Source organism: Clupea harengus, chromosome 11, assembly GCF_900700415.2.
Source record: "Clupea harengus chromosome 11, Ch_v2.0.2, whole genome shotgun sequence".
In the NCBI taxonomy this organism is placed as follows: Eukaryota; Metazoa; Chordata; class Actinopteri; order Clupeiformes; family Clupeidae; genus Clupea; species Clupea harengus.
The window spans coordinates 13417124-13434544 of NC_045162.1; the positions used below are offsets into that span (position 1 = coordinate 13417124).

A 17421-nucleotide genomic window follows, 5' to 3' on the forward strand; every position below is an offset into this window, starting at 1 on the left:
CACAATGTCTCAGTGCCATCACTCTTCATTCTAATCTGCTGCGTCTGTGGTGGTCAGCTCCTCTCTGACCCTTCCCTGCTCTTTCTGTTAACCCAAAACTGTGTTTGTGTGTGTATGTGTGTGTTTGCTCTTCAGTCTCTGATTTAGATAGTGATATTTGTGTGTGTTTGCCTCTCCGTCTGTGATTAGATAGTGATATTCTATCTGTCTTTGCTACTCCCACTTTCTATTTCCTAATCCTCCCTGCTGTGGTTGAGTCCAGCTCATCCAAATGATATTATTCATCAGAAATACATTTTAGAACAAAAATCCTACCCATTTTGATAGACCGCTTTCTTACTTCCTCTTATAGAGGCGAGTTCTGAGAACACGGGACTGGTGCGCTGGCTGAGATCCGTTCCTGTGGACCAGGACTCCATAGATACAGTAAGTACACCCTGGCTACAGGAATGCATCTTTTACTTTGTACCCCATCCTAGCCTAGCACAGGCCTAGCACTAGCAATGCTAATGCTTGTATGAACACACAGTAAGTAGCAGTTCTGCCTGTATCATCCCTCTGGTGTATGGCCATGCTAATGCTTGTATGAACACACAGTAAGTAGCAGTTCTGCCTGTATCATCCCTCTGGTGTATGGCCATGCTAATGCTTGTATGAACACACAGTAAGTAGCAGTTCTGCCTGTATCATCCCTCTGGTGTTGTGATGTGCACCCAAGCCATGCTAATGCTTGCATGACCATACAAACATACAGTAAGTAGCTGTTCTGCCTATATCATCCTCATCCTGCTGGTGTTGTGATGTGCACCCAATTTGTGTGTGTGAACGTTACATTCTGAATGTTATCTGATGTTGGTTTGTTTGTTTGTTTGTTTGTTTTACAGCTCGTTTCTCATAAGTTCACTTTGGAGTGTCTGCTCCACACAGCTTCCAGAGACGATCTCAAGTACTGCAACATAAAGTAAGGCTACATCAGCACAGTGAACTGGCCAATCATTTGGTTTTCCTCTAATGATAACAAATGCCAATTATTGTACGTACTGAGCTTGAATGTCACACACAACAGTACTTTCTATCAGACTTTTTTCACTGATTCAAGGTTGATTGAAAGACTGATGATTTGTTGTTTCTTAATAAGCTTAAGACAGTGGTCAGTATTTTGTGATCAGTGAGCTTAATCATCTCAGTTTGGCTGTTACCATAGATTAAAAAGTAATAAATACCCACCATCTTTCTGAAATGGCATAGAGGTTCTCAGCATTGCTTTTCAGTGAGTATGCATCTCTATCCTAGGGCCTGTCTTTGTATATTTATCTCTAGACCTTTCGACTGTCTTTAACTGTGCATGCAACTGTGAAACCTCTCAGCAGTATCTAAGCCTTTCAGTATCTAATGCTTTCTTCTTCCTGCAGGGGGGGCATGCTGTGTCGGATCTGGGCAGCCGTGTCAAAACAGAGACAGTCTCGCCTCAGCACACACACAGAGGAGGGGGAGGACACACTTCTCTGAACAGTGTCCGCACTAGACCCTGCACTGTCTCTGGGGATGATATTGGCTGGTCCAATAAGAATGATGTGGGTCCATTAAAAACACTGGGTCTCCTTCATGAATTGGAATAATTAATTTGGTGTGAATCGTTAATAAGGCCTCCATTTAGCATTCATGAGCGAGTTTGATAAGCTCCTTGATATTAGTGAAGGTAGTCATAGAAAGTGGTCTTTGGAAATGAAATTGAACACATGCACAAAACAGCTGTCAATCACTTATTTACAGATTTAAAAAAAATCTGATGTTTAGATACATATGAATCTTGTGTTGGCCATTGGACTTAGTTAATAGTAGTTAGTAGGTTGGTCAGTTGGTTAAAGACTTTTTGATGGAGACCCAGTGTATATGAAGACCGCTGCATAAAGATGAATTTTGATATTTAGATGGTTGACTTCTAAAGGCATCTGGAAATAATGCTCTCTTACTCTTCATTTTGAAAGAGGATTGTAAACTGGAGTAAGAGTAATGTGTCTTATCTGTATAAAGTGGTCATATCTAGTTTCAAAAACACAAAGACACTCACACACACACACACACACACACACAGAGAGATGATCAGAATCAGAATCAGAATCAGAATAGTATTTATTGCCAAGGAGGTTTACACCTACCTGGAATTTGTTCTGATGTATAGGTGCATACAGTAAACATAAAAACATACAAACACAGTAAGTACTACACATAACATAAAACATAAAAACACAGTAAGTACTACACAAACACAATAAGTACTACAATACAAAAAGCAGGGCAGGAGTGCAAAAGTGGATGTGCAATGTGCAGTGTGCAATGTAGTGAGTGTTAACATAACACAGGCTTGAGGTGTGGGGGCAGGATGAGAGTCCACGTCAGGTGGCCTTGTTACTAAGGCCAACGGCAGCCGGGAAGAAGCTGGTTTTGTGGCGTGAGGTTTTGGTCCTGATGGACCGCAGCCTCCTGCCGGAGGGAAGGACCTCGAAAAGTTTGTGACCCGGGTGTGAGGGATCGGCCAGAATCTTACCTGCCCGCCTCAGGGTCCTAGAGGCAAACAGGTCCTGTAGAGAGGGCAGATTGCAGCCAATCACCTTCTCTGCGGAACGGATGATACGCTGCAGTCTGCCTTTGTCATTGGCAGTGGCAGCAGCGTACCAGACGGTGATGGAGGAGGTGAGGATGGACTCGATGATGCAGGTGTAGAAGTGCACCATCATTGTCTTTGGCAGGTTAAACTTCTTCAGCTGCCGCAGAAAGTACATCCTCTGTTGAGCTCTTTTGGTGAGGGAGCTGATGTTCAGCCCCCACTTGAGGTCCTGGGAGATGATGGTGCCCAGGAAGCGGAAGGACTCCGCAGTGTCGACTGGGGAGTCACTCAGGGTGATGGGGGTGGGTGGGGCTGGGTTCCTTCTGAAGTCTACGACCATCTCCACTGTCTTCAGAGCATTTAGCTCCAGGTTGTTCTGCCCACACCAGGTCACCAGATGGTCAATCTCCCACCTGTAAGCGGACTCATCCTCATGCTATGGGTGTTACTATTGTGTGTCCTGTCTGGTTTTTTTTTTTGACAGATGATATATATTTGTTGAGACTCAAAAACCAAGACAGGGAAGGAACCAACATTTTTTGATTCATTACCTCTTTTTTGACAAAAACTATTTTTGGTTGTTAATATGTTTTTCACAATGGTGTATATAATATTTTGGTGGATGAGATTTATAGCTTTTTACTTGCTGTATTGTGATAAAGATTTATATTCAGGCTGTGACACAGAAAAGGAGATTTGTATATTCACTGTGTGGGGATGTATAGAAAATGAATAAACTTGGGTACGTGTTTGCATTCATGTCTGTGTATCTGTATAAAATGACAAATAGACACGAAAATGATTCAGAAAAGTCAACTTGCAATTGACACAATGCATTATACATCTTTCAAAATAGACGTGCCCAGATTATGGATAAAGATGTGCTTTGGATGTGGATTTTATGTGTGGGGATTTTTTTTCACATAACCATCAACTTTATTGTTGGTGGTTATTTCCTAAATGTGTTATTTTGAATAGTGATATGGATGACCCGTGCTTCAGGCATATTAGGATTATATAACAACCAGCTGTTACTATGAAATCAGGAGGTGCAGAAAATCTGCTAAAGGGTTGCTTTGGTGCAAATCCCCAAAACTGGTCTACTGAAATGCAGATTGTGATGTGTCATATTCGAGATGTCTTGTTAGAGATGTATGAGGTGGTTTTGTTCCGTGAGGTTCCGGGATTGAGGTTCGGGGATGTTTTTCACATTCTGGGAAGACAAATGGTCGTAGTAACGTTTCTACTGTGGGCTTTACTGGTCTATACTGGTCTTCACAGAAAGCCAGTGAAAAAGTGTAATTGGGAACACTGAAAGCCCGTTTGTTGTATGTGTTTGCAAACAAATGCATTGTTATTCGATAACATCCATACCTCCATCTTTTGCACTTCATTTAGGGTTTGCTCATTTGCAGCATCTGTTTTGGTCAAGTGTTCAGGCCAGACGTTTTAATGAAAGACAGAGGTGAAGCTGTGTGTACAACCTCTGGAAGAAGGAAGGACTGAGGCACAGTGTTGTGGCCGGGCTGAAAAATTCCTCTCGTGCTTCCACGGCTGTTTTCACACTGTTGACGTCACCTTGGAGACGAGTGTTTGTGTCTTCCTGTTACCCTGGGCAGGACATCCAGGATTACGTGGTGCCTCCACTTTTCACATCGACTTCATGGGAGACCGTCTGTGATCCAGCGGTGAATGTGTCATCCGCCTCATTTTGCTCCAGTGTGTGTGTATTGTATTGTATTGAATGACAGCCCGGTGTTGAGTGAAGCCATGATATCATTAATAGCCAAATAGCCGAAGTGGATTAGTTCCCACCAGGAGAGAGGTGGAGTCGCCAACATAGGGGATATGAGATCATTTGGGAATTAGGCGGCCTCTCCAATTATTTAAATGATTAAAAAAAAAGAGAATTTAAAAAGAAAACACACATGTCGTACTTTAAACTCTGTTGTGTTCTCTTCATGTGACATTTCACCTGTGTGATGTTCTCACTGTCCCCCTTTTTCAGGTCATGTTTGGGCTCCTGTTGAACACACACTTACACAAACCTACCAGGCGAGAGTGTGTGACTACACAAAGAAGAGCTTCCTTCAGGTCGTGATGACCCAGTGAATGTTAGACATGTCCCAATGTGATCATCCCTTATTTGGATGGCCCCCTATAGACTATCTACAGATTATAAACAAATCTGTTGAAAACTCTTAACTACAATGTATGGTTAAGGTTAGTGTTAGGGGTTGGGTTTTGGTTAAGGTGATGTTCAGTGAACAATTAGAAAGACCGAACATGAGTTTCAACAAACCATCTGTAAAGTCTTTGTAGGCGTCCTATCCAAAGGAAGTATTATCCAACAAAGAGCTTCCTTAGTATCATGTGACTCCACAGATACAGTGAATGCTGGACATGTCACAATCACACTGTGTAGTGAGATATACCATGTCTGTGTGTACACATATCTGTGTGTGTGTGTGTGTGTGCGTGCCTGTAGAGGAACAGCCGAGAGGAACAGTGTTGTAGAGTTGATCCAAGCGGGCCCCTCCGTCTGCCAACCAGCTCCCTGTGGAATGTGACCCTGCTGGCTCTTCGTCGTTGTTCCGCCACGCGGCACCGCACCACGCCGCACCACACCCCTCCTAGTCTCTAGTACAGAACACAACCACTGACACACACACACACACCTAGTCACCCCTCTGTGGTCACCCTCCCCTGACTGATCTCCAACCAAACTCAGGCTGCAGAGGGAAGATGACGTAGCGCATCGTCATCCTATGACTAAGACACAAGGAGAACCCAGGAGAAGGGGAGTGGTGGAGATGAGACTACGGTGAGTCGGCGGGGTCAAATCCTCACCTGTTTCCCCACTGACTCTCACTGCCACTGTTCTGTAGTCACTTAGGAGGACAGACTGAGTGCTCTGACACCGAGGTGAAAGTGGGACATGTCTGCAGCTTTCCACCCTCTGTGCCGTCACTTGGTCAGGAACAGGGTCTGCTGAACAGGAAGGCAATACTCAGGGTTCTCAGGTTATTGGTTATGAACTACTATTGTGTTCAAAGCCAACAAGTAGACATACTCTTAACTGTATTATATATATTACTAATTTAAGAGTAAGGTAATGAGTGGCTGTATGATAATGTATATTTTCCCATGTACATAATGGTTGTAATACAGTGACAGTACTGTGGTTGTCATTTCATAAAGTGTTTTGTTCTCGCATCAACTCTTCATATAAATATTTTCCATTAACAAATTGCAGTGTACAGAATCGTATTGACTATAAAACTGGATCAATGTAACAGCTCCATAATAACCACAGCTGCGTTCAATTTACAGCCACAAAAAAGTGGGTTGGTAAGAGCTCAAGATGCAGGCAAGCACAAAGAGCATTCAGCACACATTAATGCATGGAGAGTAACAGGGAAAGATATCGTCTGAGGCTTGATCAAATCGCTAGTGGCCATTTGGCAGCTGGATGCCTGCTGTAGTGTATGGCATTCCTTTGTGTATTCAGAGTTATTATAATGTGCGTGAGTTTGTGTGTGTGAGAGAGAGAGATAGAGATAGAGATAGAGATAGAGATAGAGAGTAACAGTCACAACTATTGAGATGAATGAGAAAAGAGTTTAAGACAAAGCAGGACGCATTAAAGTCTCCACTACTATTGGATGAGGATGGTGTCATTGAAAGTGAAGTGCACAATGGCACCTAGCAGAGCAGATTCAGTGTCCTCAGATGGGATTTCACACAGCCAGCATGGCCTGAATCGCCTGATGCCTCAGATGTTAATTCGCTTTTACAACATGCCTGACAGGTGAACTGAGGACAGACGCAGCCTTTTATCATAGCCTCACACTACCCACTACTCTCTATAACTCCCTCATTTAATCTCACTCTCTCTCTTCTCTCTCTCTGTCTCTCTCTCTCTCTCTCACACACACACACACACACACACACACACACACACACACACACACATGCATTTTCTTTCTATGTACCTTTCCCTGTATTTATTGTCTTTTCACTCTTTCATTTGCATTCAGTCTTTCATTACCCTCTCACTCTTCTCTCTCACTCTCTCTCACCTTCTCTCTCTCTCACTCTCTCTCTCTCTCTCTCTCTCTCTCTCTCTCTCTCTCCCTCTCTCCGCCCCCTCTGTTAGATCTCTGTGGCGCTCTGAGGACTCTGATGCTGAAGCTCTCTCTAATCCATTGTGGGTTGAATAATAATAACTGTGTCAGGAGGGGAGAGAGGGGGCTGCAGTGTTGAAGGCTGAAGGGGAGGGGGGGGGGGGTCTCTTTGGGAGGCCGGACACCTCAGAGATTATCCCACCACCTGGGGATGGGGGCCCCAGCCTGCCACCGCAGCATCACAAAGGACACGGGTGGAGGGGATGGAGCCGGGAGAGCCATTGTTGCAACTGTTGTTTTTTGCCCAGCGTCATTGGAGATGTGATTCTGAGTGTGCTGTTCAATCTCTAATTTATATTTTGTGTTTGTGTGTGTGTTTGTGAGTGTGTGTGTGTGTGTGTGTGTGTGTGTGTGTGTGTGTGTGTGTGTGTGTGTGTGTGTGTGTGTGTTGTGTGTGTGTGGGGAGGATTAAATTATTAAATTACAAGGTCTTGTACTTACACCAAATGATTTATGTCATTTCATTCCTCAATTCCTTCATTCTAAGGTTTGATTGACATTACTTTTTTTTTTTAATAATCTTTTAATTTCTTCTTAAAATAATGACTGATCTTTTGCTTTCTCACTTTCTTAACTTAACACTTTCACTGAATGACAGATGTTATACTGCTTGCATATTTCCAGTTTATAGGACTGGATGTGCTCATAACATCACTGAAAGTAAGTAAACCGACACTCCTAGCTCTCATTCCCTTAAGTCTGATGTCATATATCTGTAAGGAGCATATAGTACGGTGCTGCCCTGTGTCTGGGCTGTAATGCCCTGGAGTGACACCATGCACAGCTGGAGTTCAGAGCAGGGTAGGGCAGGGCAGGGCAGGGCAGGGCAGGGCAGGGCAGGGCAGGGCAGGGCAGAGCAGGACAGGACAGGACAGAGCAGGGCAGGCAGGGCAGGGCAGAGCAGGACAGGACAGAGCAGTGCTCATTTAACAGACTCTGACAGAGATGGGAGCTTTTTTGGGATGGGAGCACATTTGACGCCACGGTTACCACATTAGAACACTACTGGCCTTGAAAGTGAGCTACTGTATAACTACTGCATAACTGTGCATGCCTGCAGTTTTTATATTGTATGGTGTGATTGCACCGCATGAGTGTGTATTTGTGAGTGTGAGTATGTGTGTGTGTGTATATGTGTATTGTATGAGTGTGTGAGGGACACTCATATCCTGCAGTGTGTGTGATGTGTTTGCATGGCTTTTATGTTTTGCGTGCATATGCATGCAGGAGTGTGTGTGTGTGTGTGTGTGTGTCTTGCATGTGTGTATTTGTGAGAGCATGTGTGCGCTGAGGGTCACTCTCATATCCCGCAGTGATATTATATCATCATTCCCGCTGTGGCCATCTTGCTAAGAGGAGGGTCAGCACTATCAGACCCACTGTGCTCTCCTGAATGCATTAAACAGCTTAGTGGCCTGGGGATGCTCAGGACAGCCAATCACATCGCATAACAATGACAACAACACGGAGACGGAGCTCCCTGATTGGCTAAGCGAGTCACGGGAGGCCCAGCTACCGTCACCATTGAGGCCACCTCTCGTCCGACAAAAGCCCAAGAGCCCTTGCAGGACCGCTGCGTGGCTTTGTCAGGGAGCACGTGTGGAGCCATGCGATGGGAAGTCCTGGCAGGGATCCAGAGAGGAAGTTTTAGGAGAGGGGGGCTTGAATACCATGTGTCCATCACAAGAGCAGCGGTCTGTTCAGTGTGCTGGAAGCCGGTGCTCTATGTTTGTGTGTGTCTGGACATGTACTCGTGGGTATTGTGTGGATTTTCTTGAGTGTGTCCGGATGTCTTTTTGTTTGCCAGCATTTTTGTGTGAAAGGGCACCAACATGTGACTAATTCGTGTGTGTGTGTGTGTGTGTGTGTGTGTGTGTGTGTGTGTGTGTGTGTGTGTGTGTTTGTCAGTGTAGACTAGTGTGTACGTACACATTCATACACTAGTATGCATATGAATGTGTGTGTGTGTGTGTGTGTGTGTGTAAGAGAGAAAGGAAGAGATAGAGAGAACAAGAAAGCGGCAAACTGAATAAATAGAGACAGAATACAGAGTAAATACACACTATATAAATGTGTGTGTGTGTGCCTTTGAAAAAGAGGGAAAGAGAGGGAGAGAGGGAGTGAGCAGACAGAGAGAGAGAGAGAGAGAGAGAGAGAGAGAGAGCAAAAGGGCAAACAATGTGCAAGAGGGCAAGCCATGTGCGACAGGGCAGAACTGATGTTTGACCTTCTCACCCCCGAGTGATCTTAACCCGCTGCTCCTTTCCCCTCCTCTCACACACATCCACTCTGACAGACATGGAGCCCTACTCACCATCCAGTCAGCACTACAGCCATGGAGCCCTCCTCACCATCCAGTCAGCACTACAGACAGCAGAGCACCACACCTCAACTCAGGAGCACCGCCACATCTGGCCACAGGTGGCGCTGTGCTCAGGTTTACCCTTTCTCATACAGTTCTTATGATAGTATAGATATTGTTATATCTTAGATGATATGTAGGTTCTTTGGAAATGCATTCCCAACAAAAATGCTCTAAATAAAATATTGGTCTGTGTGCTTTGTGGCTGTGAACTGATAACTTCCTTATGTTATTCCAGTGATCAACTGAATCAACTGAAATGAAGTAGTATATTCAAAAGGGGTTATATATTTTAGAGGTAAAGGTGTGCTTTAGAAAATACACTTAAAATATGCAACAAAAAGCGATTTTTTTTTTTTCCCTGTGAAGATTTTGGGTTAACATCTGAGTATAACACACCCCAAGCATAGCTTATCGTCACATGGGGACGTACAGAGTATCGATCTGAAATACACTGTCACCGCTGACAGAGAGCATGACAATCTCAGTAGAGGACTCCTTCTGTTTCTGGTCAGTGGAATGTGAAGAGACTTGGGGTTGGCCAGAAGGGGGGTCACATCCATTATTTCATTTTCCCTCCTTCACCCTCTCATTCTCTCCTCTTCCCCGCTCGGTGGTTTGTCATGATAATGAGAGGACTACAGGGGGTGGACATGTGAGGGAGAGGGGGGGCGTAATCTGCTTGGGCAGGCTGGGGGGAGTGAGGAAGCTGGGGTGACATGGGCAGGCTGGGGGGAGTGAGGAAGCTGGGGTGGGGGTGGGGGTGGGGGGTGGAGGGGGGTTATGTAGACTAGCTTGATAGACTTGATAGACCAGATCTTTGCAGGTGTGGTGATGCACATGTCTGCATGGGTGTCTTCCTGTGTGCCAATATCTCTCTTCCTCGCTCTCTCTCTCTCTCTCTCTCTCTCTCTCTCTCTCTCTCTCTCTCTCTCTCACTCTCACTCTCTCTCTCTCTCTGTGTTCGTGTGTGTGTGTGTGTGTGTGTGTGTGTGTGTGTGTGTGTGTGTGTGTGTGTGTGTGTGTGTGTGTGTGTCAGTCGAAACTCTTTCTATCAGTAGGCCTCATCACAGGGCATTTATGGTTGGAAACAAGTATTTGCCATTAAACTGGCACTGATTGTTTGAACAGCCTCAGCAACGGAAAGAACAGTAGAGTCGGCAAAGACGCCTGTTGAGTGTGTCATGCAGGAGGGTGTTGAGTGAAAGGGTGGTCTGTGGATCTTTTACAGCTATTGTGTTGACTTAAAGCTGTATGTTTCTTTACTGTCCTTGAGTCTTTTCACACAGTTCATTTTGTCAACGTCCATGAGAAATCCTGTTTTTGTACAATGTAGCAGTGTTGCAGTCTGAGATAACAATATAAGTTCCATTGTGCACAATGTATGTGTGGTTTTAGTGTTACACTGATCTTGGGGACAGATGATTGCTGCAGTTAGCTTGAACCTTTCCAGTGAAAAAAAAAGTTTTTGTCTTCTTTTTGTTTTGTAAGTGTTTTCTTGAAGGAGGCTGTAGTTGCTGAAGGCTACTGAAATTTATTGCAAACAAACAAAACTGTCTTCAAGATTCTTCCAGCACCCCGGAGGGACAGACAAAAAAGGAACAGGCCACTCTCCTAATCCCGCTCTCCCCCTTCCCCTCAACGCTCATTTAAACTCTGGCAGCTGATAAACTGCTGGATTAAATCACCGGCGGGGCACAAAGCCGGACAGGCTCGTGAGTAAAGGCCTCCTCCGGCCCCCCATAGGTGAAGCTGACCTTCAGTCTGCCCAAATGAGAATATTTATCAACTCGGAGCAAATCACAACACTGACACAGCAGCTGAGGTCCTGTGGAAATGGCTGCAGACTCTGTTTAGATCATGACTGTTGGAGGTAAACAACAGCTGCTTTGTTTTTCATGGTGAGAAGTAACCATGTGAGAAACACAAATCCTTGATGAAGAAGAAAAGGAAGAGGAAGAAGTAGGAGGAAGAAAAGGGAGAGGAAGAAGAAGATGAGGAAGACTTTAAGCAATCTGTTAAGCAAAACTCTCTTGAGAAGTTAACAGGAACGGGCAGCATTGCTTGCATTAACTTTAACTCATATTTGTATCAGTATGTTATACCATAGAACATTAAACCAAGCACCACATAACAGTGTTCAAATAGTAACAACCAACTGTTGAAAATCACTTTATCATAAATCATAAATCATAAATTGCCACCTCTAGATAGTAAGATATTATTTCCGCATTTTCAGTTTGCTGTGAGTCCCCTCGAGGGGAAAATATCCATTACATGTGTTCAGAGGTTTGACCATTGTGGTTGGAAGAAAACGTACTCCCTGAAAACAGACACTGGGAAACTGTAATCTATTTTTTTTTTACTCCTAAAGAAGTAGAAACAAACATGCCACCCTTCATCCCCCAGACTAGCCTGAGTCAGTGCTCTGTTTGTTAGCCATGCCAGTGGACACTGAGCTTGTATGTCCCCTTGGATGCTTTGGAAATTCCTGCCATTGTGATTTAGGGGGCCATGGCTGACCTAGGCTATCCATAAGAGCTGACCTGCAGACTCTCACTGACAATAAACAGGCTCCATAAACTTGGCCATATTGAGTCCCAGCCCCACTGACCCTGTTAAGACAGCCGTTTCTCCAGACCAGCACACCAGCTGCCTTCACAATCACCGGGTCTTCTCCTGTGCCCTGTCAGTAACACATTTATAGATTTATTTATGTCTTCGATTTTTTTATGTTTTATATGTGGCTTATCAAATTTATTTTTGGCCATTGTATGCAGCGAAAACACTGATGAATTAGAGATATGAAGTGAAGCATAATATATGCTTTGAAAGTACTCCCAATTTGCAACTTACTTTGAAGTATAAAAGTTGTTCTAAACATATTTCACAGTGACATATTGGTTACACATCCTGGAGTTGGTATGTTTCCCCTTAAATGGATTTACTGTAATCTAGTTTTTGGAGAAAGTTATGCAATTTTGTTCCACCTCCTTGATTAGAGTTAATTCAGTCAATGCTGCTTTTGTTTTGTAGAGCATTTAGACTTCCCTGCTGAGGTCATTCTACAAATACTTGACATATCTTGATGCTTAGTTGGCAAGACTGTGGCAAGACGGTATCAAAAAGAAACCATATGAGGTTGAGGCGTATCTCCCTCCAGGGACGTGCACAGGCATTTTGAAGGGCCATTGCTCTGCCCTGAAAAATGGGCATCACGTTCATGTTTGTAACCTCCGCCGCCGCCACGCCCCCTCACCCCGCGCACATATTCTGCCTATAAGACTTGAAACTGTGAAATTGTCAGGGTAGATCAATAACCGCCGCCGCAACACCCCCTCCCCCCGCGCACATATTCCGCCTATAAGACTTGGAACTGTCATGGCAGGTCACTATGAAATGTTTTGGGTGGCGATTTTTTTTATCTAGGCCTACATGAAATTCTGCAGCCGTTGTACTATTTAAAAAAAAAAATAATAATTTCCTTCGGACGGGCAGCTTGAGTCGAGGAAGGCAGACGGACAGTTGCCTTAGCCCCCCCCCCCTCCCGTGCACGTCCCTGTCTTCCTCAGTTCAGTTTGTCATATCAGTGTAATTGTTCAGATGGATTGAATACTCTCCTCACACCAAGGGGTGTTGACAAGTATTGACAGAGGAGGTGTCAATGTTTCATTGAAATTGAAAATTTTGTTGTACGGTTTCTTTTACGCAAGGAGATTATATTAAGGGTGTGCTACCAAGGTCAGACATTCAACACCACAGTTCTACAAAAAGACACTGACAGAAGACCAAGATAATACCAAGATCTCACCCAGCAGGAGATTACTTATCTTTCGTGTCATTCCTCCTGGTGATGCATGTGTCAAAGCCTCATTCTGTGCACACAGTGGAAGATATCACCATATCTGTCTGACGTCTCGGTATCTCTTGGTCATTTGTTGTTGTGCTGCTGTTCCTGTGGTTACATCATGACCCTTTTGTGCTTGCTGTTTCCCTCCCATCTAAATTTCCCTCGCTGACTGCCTGGGCTGCCTCAGGGCTGAACCACTCGTCAGTGCATTTGTGTGTGTGTGTGTGTGTGTGAGAGAGACATAAAAATAGAGAGAGAGATAGAGAGAGAGAGAGAGAGAGAGAGAGAGAGAGAGAGAGAATATGCCTGCCGGTTAGGATGTGTTTAAAGACTAGTGTGTGTGTGCACGTGTATCTGTGTGTGTGTGTGTGTGTGTATGTGTGTGTGTGTGTGTGCGTGCGTGCGTGCATGCACGTGTATCTGTGTGTGTGTGTATGTGTGTGTGCGTGTGTGTGTGTGTGTGTGTGTGTGTGTGTGTGTGTGTGTGTGTGTGTGTGCGTGTGTGTGCGTGTGTGTGTGTGTGTGTGTGTGTGTGTTTGTGTGTGCGTGAGTGTAGTGCAGTGCAGGTGAGCGATGCCGCAGAGCTGGAGCAGCTGCAGACTCCTCTAAGAGAGGCCCTTTCTCTGCTGCCTTGAGTGGGTGATTGAGGGGATGCGGGGGCCCCTCTTCCTGTCATCGGGCTAATGTGAGGACAGCTAATAGAGGACCCCTGGTCCTCAGTCTCCCCTCTGCCCTCGCTTCACTTTTTCACACAGCTCATTGTCATGACACAGTACTTCTCATCACTGATTCTGCTGGCCCTTCCGAAACGTATGTGCAGTTTTGCGCATATTTTATTTTATGTTATGTTATATTTAATACATTGTTTTATGTTGATTGAATTACACAATTATTTTCTTCAAATATGAGTATATCTGGTACAAAGGAAGTCAGAATATAACTCTCTTAATAGCCCTGTAAGAGATAGTAAATAAAGCATGCACTGTGAGGCACTTTTTAATATACACGTTTTTATATATGTAATTCAGCCAGGCATGTTCAAAGACCTTCACAGTGTTTGTGCTTGCCAGTGGATGCTCAAGTCTCCACATTTATCCCTCTCCTCATCACCCCCCCGTATGTGCCCGTATGTGCCCACAAGTCCTATCCAAAAAGATTTCACCCAAAAAAATACAGAGCACCCCGTCCCCGTTCAGAAAGCTGTCTAAGGCCACTTCAACACTGTCAGCAGCAGCCTAGTCATTCGGCTCCCCTGGCAGAGCACAGACCACAGAATGTTCAGCGGATGCTACTGATAGCAGCGGCAGGGTACAGAACAGTGACTGGATTGTGTGATGTGTTCAGGGTCCCTGCTATATTAGGGATGGTATACTGACAGCTGTTCTGAGAAGAAGCTAGGACACAGTTTCTTTATTCCAGTGCATTCAGTCTGATATGTTACCTGTATCACGTCAACTGCAGACTTCCACAGGGGCTCCTATTAACTCTACAAAGTTAGCTTCCCAACCATGAATGCAGAGACAGTTGATGTACTCCAAATTTAGAATGTCATGTATGTTGTAAAACCGGTAAAAGTCAAGAGAACTTTGAGCAAACAGAAAGCCCCATGAAGAAACGCCATGATGGTAAAAGCCCTGAAAAGAGAATACAGGAAAGCTGAACGCAAATGGAGAGAAAATAAACTTCAAATCCACTATGACCTCAATAACAATTACTGTCGTTTTAACTATGCAGGGCTAGACAGCTACATTTCTAAGATGATTAACAGGAACATCAACAATACTCTTTTTGCCAGAACTCCTTTCCACAGAGACATATCATGAATTTGCTTGTGGAATCCCCCAGGGATCAATTATTGGACCTCTTCTGTTCAGCCTCTGTATGCTGCCTTTGGACCAAATTCCTCAGAACAACATTGATCATCATAGTTCTGCAGATGATACATAGACATCTCTGGCTCTCTCATTCACTACACTAGAGCACAATAGACTCAATGTTTAGAGCACGTAAATAAATGGCTGATGAAGCTTTGTGGAGGGTTCAATGTCAGGATGTCTGCTGAAATGGCATGTCTTGAGCACAATTTATGGGTGTATGTTCATTTTGTAGGTTAAACAAAAAACGATGACATGCTGTACCTGTGTGTGTGTGTGTGTGTGTGTGTGTGTGTGTGTGTGTGTGTGTGTGTGTGTGTGTGTGTGTGTGTGTGTGTGTGTGTGTGTGTGTGTGTGTGTGTACATTGCTTGCAGACTAAAAGGGAAAGTCCCGAAAAGCAGTGCAGTCCTAAAAAGAACAGGGGATCATTGGAAAGATGAAGCTGGAGATGAAAGAGTCAGAAAGAAGAGGCATCACTGAGAGAGAACAACATGAGAGACTGCAGAGATAGTATCTGAAAAGACGGATGTGTGCACCCCCTCCCCCCTACAAAGGCACAAAGGATGCTGGGGCAAGTGGAAACTCATGCTGGAGATGGGCTGATTGTGCGGTTTAAGAAAGAGAAGCCCTGGGAGAACCTCTTAATGAATAACATTCAGGTGGCTAAGAGGATTGGACCCAATGTTGTTGTGTCTGCAGAGAAACCACAACCTGTGATGTATTAATGCTTACCTGCTGAGGCCGTGCAACAACACGCATTATTCTAGTGGGCTATGTTGACTAATCTGATTTGTACTGTTTTTGAGGTTAGGGTGGTTCTGAATGGTTTTCAGTGGTCTTGACTGCTTATGTTGTTTTTTTCAGTCAACCTGTGCTTATGCGTGTGTTTTAACTCTTCGGGTTAATGCATAAACACTGTGCTTGTCTGTAGTCTAAGTACCTCACAGTCCCACAATTTATTGGAGAAAAACAACTTTGAACATGAACACATTTAATGCTTTTGTAAAATAAAGCTTTACCTAACAGAATAAAAGGAAAAGTAAACTGTTCAAACCTTCTGATCTCCCAGAGAGATACTGAACTACCCTGAGTCATTCCAGGAGAAAATGTTTCTTAAAATGGATTCTCAGCTTTCTGAAGCATGAATAAATTGTACTAAAACCATTTTCACCTCATAATTTAATGTGATTCCAACTCTAAAAGGGTAAGAGTTTTGGTATACAAGATGTAGCTGTATTTGTTTTATATATTTATATATATGAACTTAATGTGAAACAGGCATCAGTATGAGAAGCACCACAGTGTCCATCCTCACTCCACTCACAACTGATTCAAAATGTTTCCAACTTACCACAGTCTGGTAGTCTGGTCTCTATTTTATTTCTGGTCATGGTTATATTTTTCCAAGTGGCTCCAGGGCCAATTACAGGGCTTGTCAATGCATTTCACTCTGCCTCTGCTATTTGTCTATCTTCTCACTGGCAATGAGGCCATGTGACCATCCTCTTTACTTGCTTACTCTTTCAATGGTAATTCACAGTCAACAATCCCATCTACAGGCCAGAGTGAGAGTCGAATGGAGAGAGGAGTTGAAGGTATTGAATAGATTGTTTACTCCTCTGACCATGCTGTGTGGAAATGTATCTTCCAACATATCTGGCCTCTCTGCTGTGGATGAACTTGGGCTTGAGTAGAAAATGGACAGATTTATTTATAATTGTTTTTCCATCAGAGGGTAATTATTTGTCAAGCTCTCTTAAAACCGTTAGGCTATTTCGTTTACCTCGCCAAAAACTGTTTATTTCCAATATATGCACGTCACTGTAACATCCAGCCAACAACCAAATCAGTTGTCCCAGTACCCTGTCACACCTCTGGTGAGAGTGCTGAGCGGGGCCTGAATAAGTATGTCTCTGCTTCACCTCCCCCGCCTCCTTCGCCCCCTCCTCCTCCTCCTCCTCCTCCTCCTCCTGCTCCTCCTCCTCCTCCTGCTCCTCCTATTTAACCCCCACCCTTCTCCTGTCCAGTGGCTGCCTTGTGCTAACGCAGCCCCAACAGCTGCACAAAGGAGCCCCACTGGGTTTTTTTTTGGGGGGGGGGGGGGGTCTCCTCTCACGTGTGTCACTCCTCCCACCCCCACGCAACCCCATCACATAGCCCCCCGCTCCTTGGCAGATGCTCTTTCAGTTCCACAGGTGGCAAAGGGGCTCCGGGAGTCTGTTGGGCCCAAACACTGCAGAGAAAGGAATAGAAAGGACAGCCCAACAGACACAGAGAAATATACGCCTTGAGATAGGCTACATGGGGTCAGAGTGGCCTGCTGGCTGTGTTTGATTGCATTTTCAGGAAAGCAATCCACTATTCTCATTTCTGTAAATGGGTGACTGTACAAAAAAGCACTTCAACAACTGTTAAAATACATAACCAATCTATCAAAGAAAACATTTGGTATTAAGAAAGACATCCTCCATATTCTGTACAGTTTCACTCAATATTTGAACAGCTATTCGACTAGCTCCAAGCATGATAAAATACTATG

At 44.4% G+C, this 17421-nt stretch overlaps 1 protein-coding gene and 1 long non-coding RNA gene across 2 annotated transcripts in view; one reads left to right on the plus strand and one right to left on the minus strand.

Annotated features, from left to right (window-relative positions):
- The window catches only part of si:ch211-1i11.3 (mitogen-activated protein kinase kinase kinase 5), a 21749-nt gene extending 20139 nt beyond the window's left edge, over positions 1 to 1610 (plus strand). The window contains exons 26-28 of the mRNA XM_012824638.2: positions 353 to 426; positions 885 to 961; positions 1413 to 1610. Coding sequence (XP_012680092.2) covers positions 353 to 426; positions 885 to 961; positions 1413 to 1509 — 248 coding nt within the window. The 3' untranslated portion in view covers positions 1510 to 1610. The remainder of the gene's footprint in view (positions 1 to 352; positions 427 to 884; positions 962 to 1412) is intronic.
- A 3590-nt stretch (positions 1611 to 5200) lies between these two features.
- On the minus strand, positions 5201 to 6042 carry LOC122133316. Its single transcript, XR_006152684.1, has 2 exons — positions 5459 to 6042; positions 5201 to 5267 (listed from the first exon to the last, which is right to left on the minus strand). It is a non-coding gene; the product is annotated as an uncharacterized LOC122133316 (long non-coding RNA).
- Between the last annotated feature and the right edge of the window lie 11379 nt (positions 6043 to 17421).